The 16,372-nt window shown below is 31.4% G+C and overlaps 1 protein-coding gene across 2 annotated transcripts in view; it reads right to left on the bottom strand.

The window, feature by feature from the left end:
- Positions 1-16,372, bottom strand: part of ZFPM2 (zinc finger protein, FOG family member 2) — a 539,216-nt gene that overhangs the window by 390,326 nt on the left and 132,518 nt on the right. For both annotated transcript variants that reach the window (XM_051970971.1, XM_051970972.1), the window contains one exon: positions 14,476-14,577. In XM_051970971.1, the coding sequence (XP_051826931.1) occupies positions 14,476-14,577 (102 nt within the window). The remainder of the gene's footprint in view (positions 1-14,475; positions 14,578-16,372) is intronic.

Genomic DNA, 16,372 nt, shown 5'->3' with positions numbered 1-16,372 from the left:
TCTTTGCCAAGAAATCCCTAAATAGGATCACAAGGAGCCAGATACCACTGAAATGACTGAATAACAATGGCAAACATATATTCTCATTTTAAAGTAAAAATCCATGTTCTTATGTCCATCACTGGCTGAGACTATAAAGCCGAATATGACTATCTCAATGATTGAGCCACATCCCACTGGTTGGAATAATAGCCATAATTAGTTATTATTAAAGTATTGGTCTGGAAGGTAGCTGAATCAACCATGTTGTATGTTCAACACTCAAAATAGAGATGGCTTATGAAGCCAGAAATGAGATATTTTCTATCCTTTGCCAGAAGTAATAATCATGTACATAAGTGAAAATGGACAAAATATAGGTTGACCTGAACCTGAATACCATCCTCTTGGTAAGAGAAAGAAGCAATGAGAAACTAAAAGAAGTCAACTTTTCTGTACCCTTTCTCCACTGTCCAACCCCATTAATGCCATATCTCTAATTCAGATATTCAGACTGTGGAGTTTATGTGGACTTTGGAGTAGAAAAAACTAGAGTTGAAATGTTGCTTTAGATACTATTTTAGCAAGTCATCTAACTTTTCAAGACTTCAGTTTCCTTATCTGTAAAATAGGATAATCATAATACATACCTTACAGAATTCTTGTGAAGATGAAATGTCAGTAGAAATCTTTATAAACCTTTAAGTCTTTTACAAACAGTAGTCATTATAATAATAATTATTATTATTTTATTACTTAAATCAATAATAAATTGACTAAAAATAATGCCCTTATTTGAAATATCCTCATACTTTCTCTCTTCTGCATGGATATTCATCTTTTAATGATAATCTCTAGTTTTAGCTCCTTATTTAAAAATACTTCCAATAAGTGGAGTCAGCAACCTCTTAAATTATCCCAGTTAACCACACTGATCATTTACTTTCTTCATAATATGTTTTGGCAGTTAATTATGTTCAATTAACATTTTACCTTAAGAGGTCTTATATTGTTTTGACTTGTTTCATGAGTGAGTTTTACCTCCAAAGTTCCTGTAAATTCCTTAAGCCTGGGGACTATTTTACATGTCTAGAAATAGAAGAAATAGTTGAAATTTCTCTAGAAAGGGAAACAATAACACCATTACAAGAATCCTTAAAGATAATGAGGCATTTGAGACACAATAACATTTATTTTTTAATGACTGGTCCAGAAATTAGTAATGCTTGCAAAATAGAATCATCATAGAGGTAGTTATTTAGAGCTGGAGAAGCTTTGATTTATTATAGAAGTCTCCCCTATTTGAAATCTAAGAATATATAACATTAATATTTGATCATTGTGGAAATGAGTAATAAGGATACAAAGCCTGATATTTCTGGATAGCACACACAACATCCCAACTTTATAACATCCATCTCTGCATGTAACAGAGATCTAGTGTTAGTACCATTATCTATCTATTTGAAAATCATATTGATGCACAAGCAAAATTACAGGGGTATCAATGTAAGGACTGGAGAAACATTTTTCTCTCTGTGTTGTTTCTAATTTTGTACTATATAGGGGATATTAAACAACATGTAAGATGTTGTTTAACAATATTTCCCCATTATAAGCATTTTCCAAACATGTTTTTCCCCCAAATCCCAAATTAAAAACCACTTGCAAAATAGAATATGACATAGTCATAGAGAAACAACCTCAAAGTCAGCAAGACTTCATTGGTTCAGTCCATTCTGAGAAGTCACACTAAGTGTCATTCTGAGAAAGTCACTTATCCCTGTGATCTCAGATAACTATAAAACTAGTTTGCAAAGAAGATACAGAGTTATATTTGCTTACTGGGAATTCCCTGCACAATTTAATCACAGATTCAAACTTAACTCCCCCAAATGGAAAAAAAAACAGAAAACAAAATAAAACAAAACTACATCATGTGCTCTAGGCTTTTGAGTTATTAGAAATACAGGATTAAAAAACTACAACCAAAGGAAAAATAATGCTCCTAAAGTTCTGAAGATGACTGAGGGGAAATTATTGAAGCTACTTAAATGTCCAAGTTAATCAAAGACATTGTTCTGTAACAGGAGTTGACTCATTATTCTGCCTAAATGTGATTATATTCATTTTAAAGCATTATTGCCCAGAGGTAATATTATACAATTCAGAAAATGTGAATTAATAAGGTATTCTATTTTAGTTTATCACCATGAAGGATATATGACTGTCCTTTTTGATTATGTGAGATTTCAAGACTGTGGGAAAAATTATGAGATCTTCTTAAACTTTTTCCACTCATGACCCCTTTTTATCTGAAAATTTTTTATGAGATCATAGCTTTATAAGTATATAAAATAGGTATACAAGTTAAACATTTACTGATAATAAATCATAATTTTGCAACCTCCACATTCAGTTATGAGACTCCATATGAGGTTGTAAACCACAGTTTATGAAACTGGGGAATAGAGGATAAAATGGTGACCCAGGAATCCGGAAAAGTTTAAATATTGTCTCACATATGTACTAGATGTGACCCTGGACATATCATTTAATTGTTGTCTGCTTCAGTTTTCTTACCTCTAAAATGCAGATAATAATAGTGCTTATTTTACAGGGTTGTAATGAGGTCAAATGAGATATTTCTAAGATATTTACACAGTACCTAGCAAACAGAAAATGCTTAATAAATGCATATTTCTTTCTTCTCATCTTTCTTTTTTTCAGGGATAATACCAAATTATATCAAATATCTTAATTTTAGATTTTGAAATATTTTTCAATATTGGAGTATTTTTTTCTCTGAAACTATTTAAATGTAAATCTAAGACAATTTAAAGATATTTTAAAATAACAAAACTAAACCTTTAAACAGAAAATTCTACTCTGTCTTAGACATTATCACTCTGTGCTTGAATTATAGAAGAATTTTATTTTCTAGAAAGATTCATATTGATGTTATCAGTACAAAATATAAAAATTTATCTACTTAGCTGAAGTTAGTGCTAGATAATGATCTCCATATAATTGTCTTGGATGGCTTAATATGAAAAATTTTAACAAAGAGGAAAATTAGTTGTGAATTCTTTGGATTCTACATGCTGCTAGGGGGGAAAAAGACTGCTTTCTACACTTCAGGTCAGTTACTAAGGTGTTTGCAGGGTCTAAAAGTACATGACTTACTGCTAAATTCCCTGAAGAATTTATATCTTACCACCCTATAGATCTATCTCATTGCCAATATGAGAGATATAATAACAGATGAAAAGTATGCTTCCTTCTTAATATAAGGATAGGTTATGAACACCTATAATGCTCAAATGTGTTCTAAAATCATCCCCTTTTTTAATTTTTAGGAGTTCAGAGATATTTTATAGGAATGAATTCTACTGAGAGAAGTCTATGGAATTGCCTAAACTACAATTAAGTCCCTGTGAAAATTTCTCAAGCAAGTTATAGACATTTCTTTTCCAGTTACTTTCTATAGTCCAAAGATGAAACTGATTTCTATTAATCAGCCCAGATTCCAAGACTTGATTTCAATCACCACACCATGGCATTTAAGTTTGGGAGATCTGTCAGGGCAATTCTAATACTTACTTAGATTTAGTGAGTGATGAGACACTATGATACCACTCGCAATGATAGTTACTCACTGAAAGACCATTTTATTGCTTGTCACAGAACATATTCCCTTCTACCTAAGGTAAGGAGCACGGGTCATGTATTATTTATTTTTTACCTCCCCAGTGTCCAGAAAAGTTCATTTCACACCAGAGGAGCTTAATTAATATTCATTGAATAAATGAACAATAGCAGGACAGGTTTCAACAGAAAGTACCTACATAACAGAGAAACACATTTATCATGCATATTGTAAAATCTCTTCCAATTTACACTTCGCCCCATCTTTATGTCCTTTAGGAAGACCTCATGGGCTGCAACAGATTTATCAATGTGCCATCAGTTTTATTTATATGGACTATTATTTTCTTTGCTTTTCTTCTGATTGCTTTTGCTAATAGGGCAAAGCTAACTTTAGGCTGATCTCATGAGACTGTGAGAATGGGCAGAAAAGTAACAGATGAGATTCATTTTGAACAAGGACAGAATAATGTGCATAGTTCAAAGTATATTTTGAAATTTCTGGAGTCCAAGCTAACAAAACTTACTTAGGAAAAATGACATAGACATTACTATAGAATACTTTATGAAGATAACTTGACTTAATGCACTGGTGTTGTCTGACTGACTCTATAGACCTGATCATGTAATTGGGCTCAAGAAGATTCACTTGTCTCCAGGATAAAATAGAAAGTCCTCTCTGCTTAGCATTTGAAGCCATTCGTGGACTGGCTGCAGCCCACCTTTCCAGGCTGACTGCACATTGCTGCCCATCACATATCCTGTGTGCAGGCTACACTGGCTGAGTTGCTTTTTACCTATCTGTGACATTTTATCTCCCTTCTCTCCACACCTTTGAGCAGACTTGTTTCCCTATTCCTGGAAAAAAATAATAGCAACAGACATTCATAAAGGCAAAATATATGAGCAAAATGTTTTAGGTCTCAAATGAGCTTCACACAAAACCAGTGAGCTTCTACAGGTCTTATTAACCTAATTTTACATTTGAGCAGACAGAGGTTATGAAGATTAAGTGACATCCATGGTCACACAGTCAGCAAGTACCACAGATGGGATCTTAACTCTTGATCCAGGTCTGGCACTTGAGGCATAATACCATGCGTGAATTCCTTCCCTCTACCTCTTAGAATACTTAGCTATGTCTAAGACTTGGCTTCTGTGCTATATTATAAAAAACCCTTTCTTGATTTTTCTCTATTTTTTAATTATATAAATTATAAGTAAAGTATACTTTGTTACATAAAGTATACATATATGTATATATGTACATACATAACTATACCAATGTACCCATGTACATGTATCTACACATTAATTTATTATAGGCAAAATATATAAATACTAAATTTGTTTATGCATACATGTGTATATGTATACATGCATAGTTACATGTGTCTATATACATGTGTGTTTGTGTATATGTGTGTATCATCTGTGACATAATTCAGTAGAGCTCTACATTTTGAAATAGGAAGACCTGAATTCAAATTTAACTACAAATAGTTACTAGAATTATGACCCTAAACAAATCATTTAATCTCTTGTCTCCCTCAGTTTGTTCAACTATAATATAGTGATAATTATAACATTTATTTAACAGGTTTTTAATAACTCTCCAATGAGATAATATTTGTAATGTGCTTAAATAAGTTAATATTTCTAAAGTGCTTAGGTTAGTACCTAGAACATAATAGGGATATACATGTTTATTTCCTTCTCTCTTCCCTGCCAATGTCAGGGATCCCACATTAGTACTAATCTTATAGATCCAATACAATATAGGTAGATTTATGGCTTCAAAGATGATTTGTATAAATTTGTGGCTTGTAAATTTGTATAAATTTGTAGTTGTAGTACTAATCTTATAGATCCAATACAATATAGGTAGATTTATGGCTTCAAAGATGATTTGTATAAATTTGTGGCTTGTAAAAATTGTGTGTGTAAGCAGTTAATAAGCTAAACTCAATTGTTCTGGAATATATCTCTGACTTTTGAGGATGACGTTAAGTGCCACACCTGCATCATGGCCACTGTGTCATAATAAGATGCCCAACAGACCAGGATCTGACTCAGTTACTGAAATCAACTCAGTAAACTTCTAGGCATTAGGTAGATACTTGGCATACTAGGACAAAACAAACCATCTCCATCTTTAAGGAGCTTAGATTCTATTAGTTGGCCAATGTGCATTACTGAAACAAAATATATACGAGACCAATACAAAGTGATTCTACAGTCCTTGGCAGCCAGTGGGTTCAAGAAAGGCCTCTTGAAAGAGCTAGTTGAACTGAACTTTGATGTAAAATAGGGATTAAAAGAGGTAGAGGAAAGGAAAAATACGTTACAGACATGGGGGAAAATCCATACAAAAATATGGAGATAGGAAATGGAATTTCATGTACAAGGAACAATTAGTAGGGGAGTTTCCCTAAAATTCAAAATCACATAAAGGAGAATAATTATGAAACATTCCTGGAAAACAGGCAAGAAAGGGATGTGTGTGTATGTGTCTGTGTGTGTGTGTGTGTGTGTGTGTGTGTGTGTGTGTGTGTGTGTGTGTGTGTGTGTGTTTTAAGGGAAATCTATCCCTTCAATAAAAGAAATAGTTCTTATATACCACATGAAACAACCAAATTGAATGATATTTGATAAATTATAATTAATAAATATAATGACAAGTTAATTTATTTCTTATAACTTCTCTTTTCATTAAGTTCTTTTTTAAAGTATCCATTATCAATGAAGATATTTTATATATTCTTTTGCAAGAAATAATCCTATTTCTAAAATATCCTAGCAAATATCTGACAAATGTATCTTGCATGTTTAACATTACATTAAGTACATATGTATAAAAATATAGAAATTCAAAACTTTGAAAATATGTTGGCTTGCAATAATATACTAATATTCCATATGCAAAGGCATAGGTGACAAAAATTGAAAAATATCCAAATGTTGATGGCTTTGTATCAGAAAGTGATGCCTAAAAGCCAAGCATTCCAAATTAATTTGTCATATTAAAAAATTCTACTATTCTCAATACCATGATCAAGTAAAATTTCATTAATATGAATAATGATATTATCAACATAGAAATTTTAATAGTAATTAGTTTATTTTATAATTAACATAGATTAAACTTTGCCCCTTTCTATAAGCATCCTCTTCTGCTCAAGAGACTTCACAAGTTCCCTACTGCCTCTAGGACAAAACAAAATTCCTCTCAACATTTAAGCTGCTAATTTGATACCAGTCTCCCTTCCCTAGTTGATTTCACACTCCTCCTTCACATATACTTTATATTTTTCTATTTTTCAGACAAATTGCCCTTCTTGTTGTATACTCTCTTCTTGAAATTCCGCATTACAAAGTTTTCTTATAAGCTCTCTCTAAAGTGTGGAAGGTTAGCGGTCTTTCCTGATTGTTGCACTTCTCTGCCCACACTAACTTTAAATGATAGAGGTTATATGTATCTGTGTGGATGTAGGTGGATGTATGTATATGGGTATATTTTATATATGTGTATCTTGAATTTTTATGAACATATAATATTGACCAGAATAATGTAAGAAGTTCTCCGAATACAACTTTAGATTCATTTATGTCTTTGAATGCCCAGTATCTAATACACAGTGCCTAGAATATACTAGACACTTTAAAATCTTAGTTGACTGAATAATGGAATCTAACAGTCACTATTTCTTGTGCTTGAATAATTTTTGAGGGTCATAACAGAAATCAATGAAAAATCTTTGGGAAGTTGACTAGCAAATCTTATAACAAAGAAGCACTCTTATTTATAACTCTGAATGCCAAAAGAATTACTATTAAATAAAATCAAGACAACTTGACAGAAGTGAAGAGAGGAAATATTTACTTGCTAAATCATTTTTTAAATAAATCAATAAACAGATGGATATTATGGAAGCTAGAATCATATGGTGGGGGGGGCATTTGATAAAATGAAGCTAAACAAGTAAGATGCTAACATGATAAATAGCTTCCCATGATAAATAGCTTCTCTCCAAACTGTCTGTCTCTAAATCAGGATTTTGAGTTGAATTTATGCTTTTCCAAATTCCAAACTAGTTGTACAAACTGGATAAAAGGAATGAAACGAAGAGAAATTTTTCGACTCCTTGTCCATGGTGGGTTTTTTTCCTACAATAGGAAACCCAGCTTTCGTCTTTAATCCGATATCCACTTCACTACAGAAGATTTATTTAGACTGCCTCTTGTTTCATAAAGGCCTCCAAAGTCTGTGGTAATTTTTGACACTTTGTTATAATGTTTCCCTGACCCCCTCCCTCCCTCCACTCCGCCCCCCCTCCCATACTCCTCCCAGACTCATTTTCATATGGATACAAAGCATTGGGATAAAATGATGGTTCATTATAGTAGTACAGAGCTCTTATCTTCATCCGGCAAGAGTCATTTCCTTCCAAAGATTGAAATGCAAATGTGAAAATTAATGATAACTGCATTATCTGATAGCAGAGATAATACCAATTCACTGTCAGAGTAACACACAGTCATTCTATGATTTCCTCTGCTTCTCACAATATTCTTCTTACTGTCAGACTAGATCTATGGTTAACTATGTTTCATAGGTTTTTGTTAATTTACATCAAATGGCATTTCCCAGATCTTCTATCTACCACATTTTCCCAATCAAAAAGGAAACGAAATCAGAACTGTAATCTCCAAGTCCTTCTTAGCATGAGTGAAGAAAAAAAAAGGAGCTGTATCATTAGTGTCTGTTTCAATCTCACAGTGGTCTACCAGCCATTCCAATTTTATGCAAAACACTTCCCCCATCGTTTTAGTTTAACTTAAGGCATAAAGCTGAGCAAGTCCTATCATTGCTATTTATTCACAGTGATGAATAACGAGGGAGTAAGGAAATTTATTTAGAGATTTCCAGCTTACTTTAAGCACAGTTGCAACAAGTGACACATATCTCACTATACAAATTCTGAAAGGTGGTTACAAACAAAAGATCAGATTTCTATAGACAGTCATTTTTAAATACATTTGAAGGACTCATTTCTCAATATATTACTGTGGTAGCTTTCTAAATAAGGATTTTCTTTCAAAATTAAATTCTGATTCCATCAGAAATGGAAAATTCTGGGCATGGAAACTCCCTCCACAAAAACAACTATTTAACTTATTATTTTTTAATTATTATAGCTTTTTATTCACAAAACATATGCATGGGTAATTTTTCAACATTGATCCTTGCAAAACCTTCTGTTCCAAATTTTCCCCTCTTTCCCTCCATCCCCTCCCCAGGTGGCAAATAGTCTAATACATGTTAAATATGTTAAAATATATGTTAAATCTAATATGTATGTTATACAATTATCTTTCTGCACAAGAAAAATCAGATCAAGAAGGGAAAAAAAAACTGAGAAAGAAAACAAAATGCAAGCAAATAACAACAGAAAGAGTGAAAATGCTATGCAACCATTTAACTTAGAGAAATCCTAGGAAGTGATCTGAGGTATATAAGGGTCAAGTGACAAGTCCAAGGTCACAGTGTCAGAGGCAGGAATGAAAGTCAAACCCAACTCTACTTTATCCAGTGTGCCATAATGCTTCTTTATAAAGTGAATAATTACCCAAGACTGGTTTTCTTTCTAAATCTAGACTTCCTTACATCAGCTTTGCTGTGAAGAAGGTAAAATTATTCTTGCATTCTTATCTTTGGTATTCCTTATTCCAAAGATGCATACTTTAAGCAAGGTGATGTTTGCATGTATAAGGATACAATGATTGTCCCATGAAAGTTTAAAAAGTATTGTAAGAAAATCATCACATGAAAGCTTTAACAACACTATGAAAGAAAAATGTACCATATATAACTTCAGGTAAAAAAAAGGTGGGGTGATCTGATTGCTTCTAGTTGTAGGGAAAAAAGAGAAGAAAGAAAAGACAATATTGGAGGAGACAATTTGAAGTAAATATATAATCTAGCATACATGAACATGCATGCATATGCAAATTACCTTGCATTTATTTTGAGAATTTAAAATAAAATAAAATGCATGTGTTGTTAATAATAATAACTAATATTTATATAATACCTACTTTGTTCCAGATACTGTGCTAAGTAATTTACAATTATTATCTCATTTGACCCTTATAACTACTATGGGAGGTAGATGTTATTATTCTTATTTTATAGATGAGGAAACAGACATACAGAAGGTAAGTTATTTTCCCAGGTTCACACAATAAATGTCTGACTACAGGCCCAGCATTGTGCTACCTAGCATATAATTTCAAAACACTTAGCTCTGTGACTGGCACATACTAGATACTATATCTTAGCTATTATTAGTTATCATTATTATTAAGAAAGGCAGTGAAAGGAGAAGTTTAAAAACAAATATGGCCTATGGTTCATACAATCCAAATACAAAGTGAATGAAATAACTGGAAAGTAATAGTCAAATGGTTGCTCTCAAGTAGTAGAACTGGAAGAGTTTATATAGGTGGATTAGTCCAAGCCTTTCTCATTTTAGAGTTAAAGAACTGAGGCCCCGAGAGTTTAAATGACATTCCCAAAATCACCTAGGCAGTTTATGTTTGGGCCAGGTGGGGCTATTGTTCTAATGAGATAATTAATATGTTATTTATAAATCATAAGAAATATTCTAAACATGAAAATTATTGCAATTCAAAGATTACTGTTTATAATCTGCTTGCCATCCATGATATAAAACTGGGGTTTTATTCATCATAAAGCTATTTATCGAAATATGAGCTGTTATAATGATGATGAGATCTATGTTTTAAAAAGCCTTTGTATTCTCCAAGAATGTCTAGCCTAGTAACATTGATGTCACAGATGCTCAATAAATATCAAATGAATAAAGGGATCGATGACTTTCAAATGATCCTGGTTATTTAACAAAAAATTCAGAAAAAGGAATAAAGGTTTTAGAGACAAGTACAAGATACTAGCTTTAATGTGAAGATATAGTGGAGGAATGAATTGCTGAGAATGTTCAAAGAATCCTAATGGAAGGCGAGCGGGAGATTAGTTAGATGCTATATAATGTAATTCATTAATGATTTTAAGAAGACAAAGAACTACCCAAATAGATGTGGAACAAGTAAGATATGTGAACTGGCTTGACTTTAAGCATTGCAGAAAGATGTAATTTTGGAGTTAGCTTAGATTTTTTAGAGATCAGAGTCTGATCAACTCATTTTAGAGATGGGGATAGTGTGGCTCAGCAAAGAGAAATAATTTCCCTACAATCATAGATCCCTACTATCAAAGGTCACAGTAGTCCTCAGTTCTAATAAGTTTGATGACCTTTCCGTACTGATAATGCTGGAGCGAGAGTCAGGAATACTTGAGTTCAAATTCAAAATATTACTAAATGTGTGATCCTGGGCAAGTCACTTAACTTGTTTGCCTATGGGATAGCTAAATGGCTTAGTGTATGGAGCATCAAGTCTAGAGTCAGGAAGATGAATTCAAATCTAGCCTCAGAAACTTACTGTGTGCCCCTAGATAAGTCATTTAACTTCTGTTTGTTTCAATTTTTTCAAACATAAAATGGATATAATCACACCATCTACTTTTTAGGATTGTTGTGAAGAATCAAGGAGCTGATATTTACAAAGTGCCTGAGACATAACTTATTTTTTTTTGAATTTGCCTAAGGCACTTTCTTTTTTTTATTTTATTTTATAATAATATTTTATTGACAGAACACATGCAGGGTAATTTTTTACAACATTATCCTTGCACTCATTTCTGTTCCGATTTTTCCCCTCCTTCCCTCGACCCTCTTCCCTAGATGGCAAGCAGTCCTATATATGTTAAATAGACATAACATATTATTTATCAATGCTTACTCCCTTCTCCCTTTCCAAATTTCTAGTTCTGTTTCATATTATAAAATGGTTATAGATTGAAGTTTGTTACTTAACAAAGTTGGGAGAAAATCTTGCTCCTATCAGTGATCTATTGATTCTAACATTGCTTTCTCAGTAGCTACTTCTACTTCTACACTGTAGTGGCTACAAAGACTAAATATGGATGGGAGTCACAAAGAAGATTAAAGATTTAAATAGGTAATAAGATAAATGAAATAGTAAAAGACTTAGGATTATTTTTCTTGCTGAAAAAGAATGTTAGGTACATTGGAGTCAAACATGTGTAGGATTATTATATACAACATAGTGTCAAATATGTGTAGGATTATTATATACAACATGGTGACTGTTCTCCATCTTTAATAACCATCAAACAAAAAACTTTCTTTCAGATAATGAACAGAAGTTTGAAAAAAAGCAGAATATTTATGACAGTAAAACTTCTTCTTTAAACTATCAAAAGAAACTGGACAGCTTCAGTAGAAGCACATTTCCATCAATCCCAAATGATAATATGATTCTGGAGTTTATTTTTTTATGATTGTTGTTGCTGATTGTATCTGACTCTCTGGGCACACCTTAAAACCTCAGACTTTAAAATACAAAAGCCCATATGTAGCACACCTACACAACAAATTAAATCCTAAAATAATTTGTGACAATTAAACATTTATTCTCAGGGATAATTTAATGTTTTTTGAAACCATATATTCAGTGCTATAAAAAGGACATATCATTTGTTGATTTTCAGCACTTTGTGAGAATATACATAGAAATACACCTATAACCATATCCACTTGCACATATACTTCCCTCTAAGGATAAAGTCCTACATCAAGATTCACTGATTCAGTAGTAAATAAATATATACCTTTGCACAGGAGTATACATAATTCCTATATCTCAAGTATTTAAAAAAGATGTTAAAAGCTAGCCTGTTTCTTCTTTTATTCACAGTCTGCAGATATTACTGCTATTTGACAGGTAATTTAGCAAGAATGTTTTACAGAAAGGAAAATATCTTTAAAAAAAAATTCCTAATGAAGTAATGATGCCAAACCCAACAACTAGGACACAGAGATACCAATACATCCTTTTAGGATGTAATGACTTCATTGTTTCAGGAAAAGTGCAAATATTCATTTTAAGATATTACTCAACTACCAATGGAGAACATGCAATTTATTTTAGAATGTCCAAAAGAAAGAACTTTTTAGTATCTTGATTTTCATCTACCTATCTGTTCATCTATTTGCAATTCATTTTCAGGTTAAGGTGTATACCACCACCATACCATACCCATTCACGTGCATTAATATAGATAAAATAAATATTTATTTGTATAAATAAATTTCCATTTGTTTAATTAATATCTTGTTATTTTAGAGATGGCGATAATGTGGCTCAGCAAAGAGAAGTAACTCTTTGTTATTGTTAACTAAAAACACATTTCCTTGAAAACAAAAGTGCAGGAACTCTAATGTTGAACTGCAACATTAGAAGTTTGTATCAACATTTATGTATTTCCTATAATACTATATATATAGTATGTTATACACATTTAATTTTATAGTAATATGGTAATAATGAAGATGAATGAAAGTTAATAAATTTTTTCTTTGAAAAATATGAGAAAACCTAAAAAAGAAGAGAGGTAAATTTTTCTAAAAGTATTTTCTTTTTTCTTGTCAAAAAAAGTTATAAATTGTCTTTATTCCAGCAGTGGAAGCATTATGAAATGAACGTTTCTTAGAGTTGACATGCCAGAAAAGATTTCTATGCTCTTTCAAAACCTCAAAAATGGGCTTATTCTACTTTAAATGTAATGCATTTTATTCCAAAATCTTGCCTTTGCATAATGCTGCAGTGTACAGAATATAAACATTTGTGTATATCATTAACACCGTTTTCAATGACATCATAATGATCAGATATACTGCATCTTCATTTTTGTTTGCATTATATTTTCCAGCTGCTGGTTTCAGAAAATTACCCCTGGAGTTCTTCTCTTCTTCATGCACAGCATACAGTAATTTGCAAAGTCATGCAAGGATGAAAATGTGATTGAAATATAGAATATTTCCTAATGAAAAATAGTACTGCATTATAAATTATTGTTAAAAGAATTTCACAACACTGTCCCTAAACCTTTTTACACAATAGTCTGCATTTATAAATATTTCTACAACTGGAAAATTCTGGGTTATCGCATACAGAGCTTTTTCTTCATAATTTTATTTTAATTTGATATTTAAAAAAATTAAATCTTGAATTTTTCACTGAACTTATAATGTTGTTACCTGGGTTGCTTTAAATACTTTGTGTTCATGATCTTAATAGATGTTTTTCTATGAAACCTAGGACTTACTGATGGAAATTGAAACTGCTGTTATAGAAATCTCTCCAAATCTGTAAACCTAAAGCTATTTTCAGTGTTTTTTTTTTCCAACTTTCAAGATAATGTCCAGAGCATATTTAATGATTTGAATAAATTCCAAATTGCTCATCAAAGTCCTAAAAATATCTTTTGGGTTGTTCTGTTTATGTATTGTGCAATACCTACACAGTTGGGATTTCAATGATTTTCACAGTGCTTTTATGAGAGGAAGGAGAAGTTTCCCCTCATGGCAACTGCAACAACAAAAAAATTGCCACAACACTTCTAACTGATATACAAATCATTTTGTAATATTTGGCTTTAAAATGAAAGACATAAATCCAGGGATGGCCTCCATAATAAATATTACATATTTAATTTTCCACTCTAGACAGCACATATTTTAGAATAATTTTTCATCAAGATAAAAATTTTGAGGGACATCAGATACATTAACGGATATAGATGTATCTGATGGAAAGAGAGCAAGAGAAAGAGAAACTTCAGAGGGAGGGATCTTCTGAATTTCAGAACGATATTCTTGCATTTTAAATTCTCTCTCCTACCTGGTCCATCCCAGTCATCTGTCTCAGTGCCAAGCTGCCCTGGTTTTTCTGATTGTGTGTCCCCATCTGATTCTGCTGTCTCCTGGATCCCTTCTTCATCACCTAAAAGAGCACCAACACAAATACAGATAAAAAAGACATTAAAAAAACTCTAAGTGATTTTTTTTTCAACTACAGGGTTTTCCTTATTTGTTACAAATACCACCACCATGTAAATGTTTAATCATTATCACTTTTGATTCTTAGTTCTATTTTGTTATTAAAAATAATCAGGCAGTAAAGAATATAAATTCATTACTGAAAAGATTATTCAGATCTTTCAAAACAAATTTCAGCAAAGTTAATTTATTTATAAAAATGCAAATTCAGAAGATAACATGTCATGTTTTCTGAGAGTTTTGGTAAATGAAACATTATTTTTTAATCATTTTGATGGTTTTTATATTTACAAGTGATGTTTATGGAAAAATTGGAATCTTTTCAGAATCATTTAGAAAATGCAAAAAAAAATGTGATGTTCATCTGGCAAAATATTTTACACACTTTTATTTGAATTTAAATCACTCTGAAACAGTCTCAGAATTTTGGGGAAAAAAGAAGATATTTAGAGTTTGTACAAGATTTAATGCTTACATTTGCATTAAAATGAGATTTTGAAATGTCAATTAAAATTTTAATCTGTGAGATAACTATGAGTTATCACATTAACATGAATATATGTTCTCAACATTCTATTAAATTTGAAAATATTATTTGATGAAATAAAGTTATGGCTTGATCCTAGAGTTTACTATCTTCTTTTATGTTTTATTTTCATAGAGCAATATATCTAAAAAATAAATGCAATTTCTGTCACCAAAAGGAGATATAAATTTATAATATAAGCTTTTTGTCAAAATATGAATGTTAGTAAAATTCCACTTTACTACTATTAATGTATTTTAAATTGTGATTATAAATATTGCATTAAAATTTTTTAATTAAAGAAAAATAACTAAATAAACCTCAATACAAGAAAAGAAACAACTTGAGAGAAAAGAGCAGATTAAGAAAATATGAAATATTCCTCAAAACTGGAAATGGTATCAACGCAGTGACATTTAAAACACATAATTTTAGATATTTTTCAGGTTTAAGTTTTCCCTAAACTATTTAAAGTATCTGCTTCCTATCAGGTTGAACAAATATATTTGAGATTTTAGAATACACAAAATACACAGAAAATAATTACTTCATTGTGATGATTGTATTTAAAATGTTTAAAGTACCAAAGTTTGTAGTACAATATTTTTATTACAAATGAAACAAATGAGACATTAATTTTCTTTGCATATATGAAGGGAAAAGTGTATATAATATAAATAGAAGATGAAAACTGGTGAAGCTCAGTTTTCCCTTAACACATTAAAAATGTTGCCCTAGGAGATCTCATAGAGAAAACAAAAGAAAGACAAAAGAAAACAAAATCAAAATGACTTAATAGTTGATATAAATCTTTGCCCTGGATTTTCAAATTCATCAGTATGTACAGCAATCAAGCGCACTTAAATTTTCTCTTATGTCTGAGTAAGTCACCCTTAGTGTGCCAGTTTAATTCTCCATTATCCTTTCTGGGCAAAATACAAGCAAACTACTACTATTTTGAGGATCTTCCCCTTCCAAATTCATTCACTTATTTATTTAGATTTTTTTGGACTAAGCTAAAGAAGAAATTCTTTGCCTCAATTATTACCTCAATTATCTTAAGTAGTTAGTAGATTTGACCTGGATTAATGAGTTTATTAATGAGTGAAAGTTATTGAGAAAGAGTGGTCATACAAGGAGGAGACCAGCAATGTCTCCTGTTAAGACCTGTTGAAGACCTTACCTTAAAAAGACCAAGGTCTCCAATTTCATT

The sequence above is a fragment of the Antechinus flavipes genome, chromosome 1 (genome assembly GCF_016432865.1).
Source record: "Antechinus flavipes isolate AdamAnt ecotype Samford, QLD, Australia chromosome 1, AdamAnt_v2, whole genome shotgun sequence".
NCBI classification, from domain to species: Eukaryota; Metazoa; Chordata; class Mammalia; order Dasyuromorphia; family Dasyuridae; genus Antechinus; species Antechinus flavipes.
The sequence above is the reverse complement of the archived record's forward strand: the minus strand, read 5'-3'. Positions and strand labels throughout refer to the sequence as shown.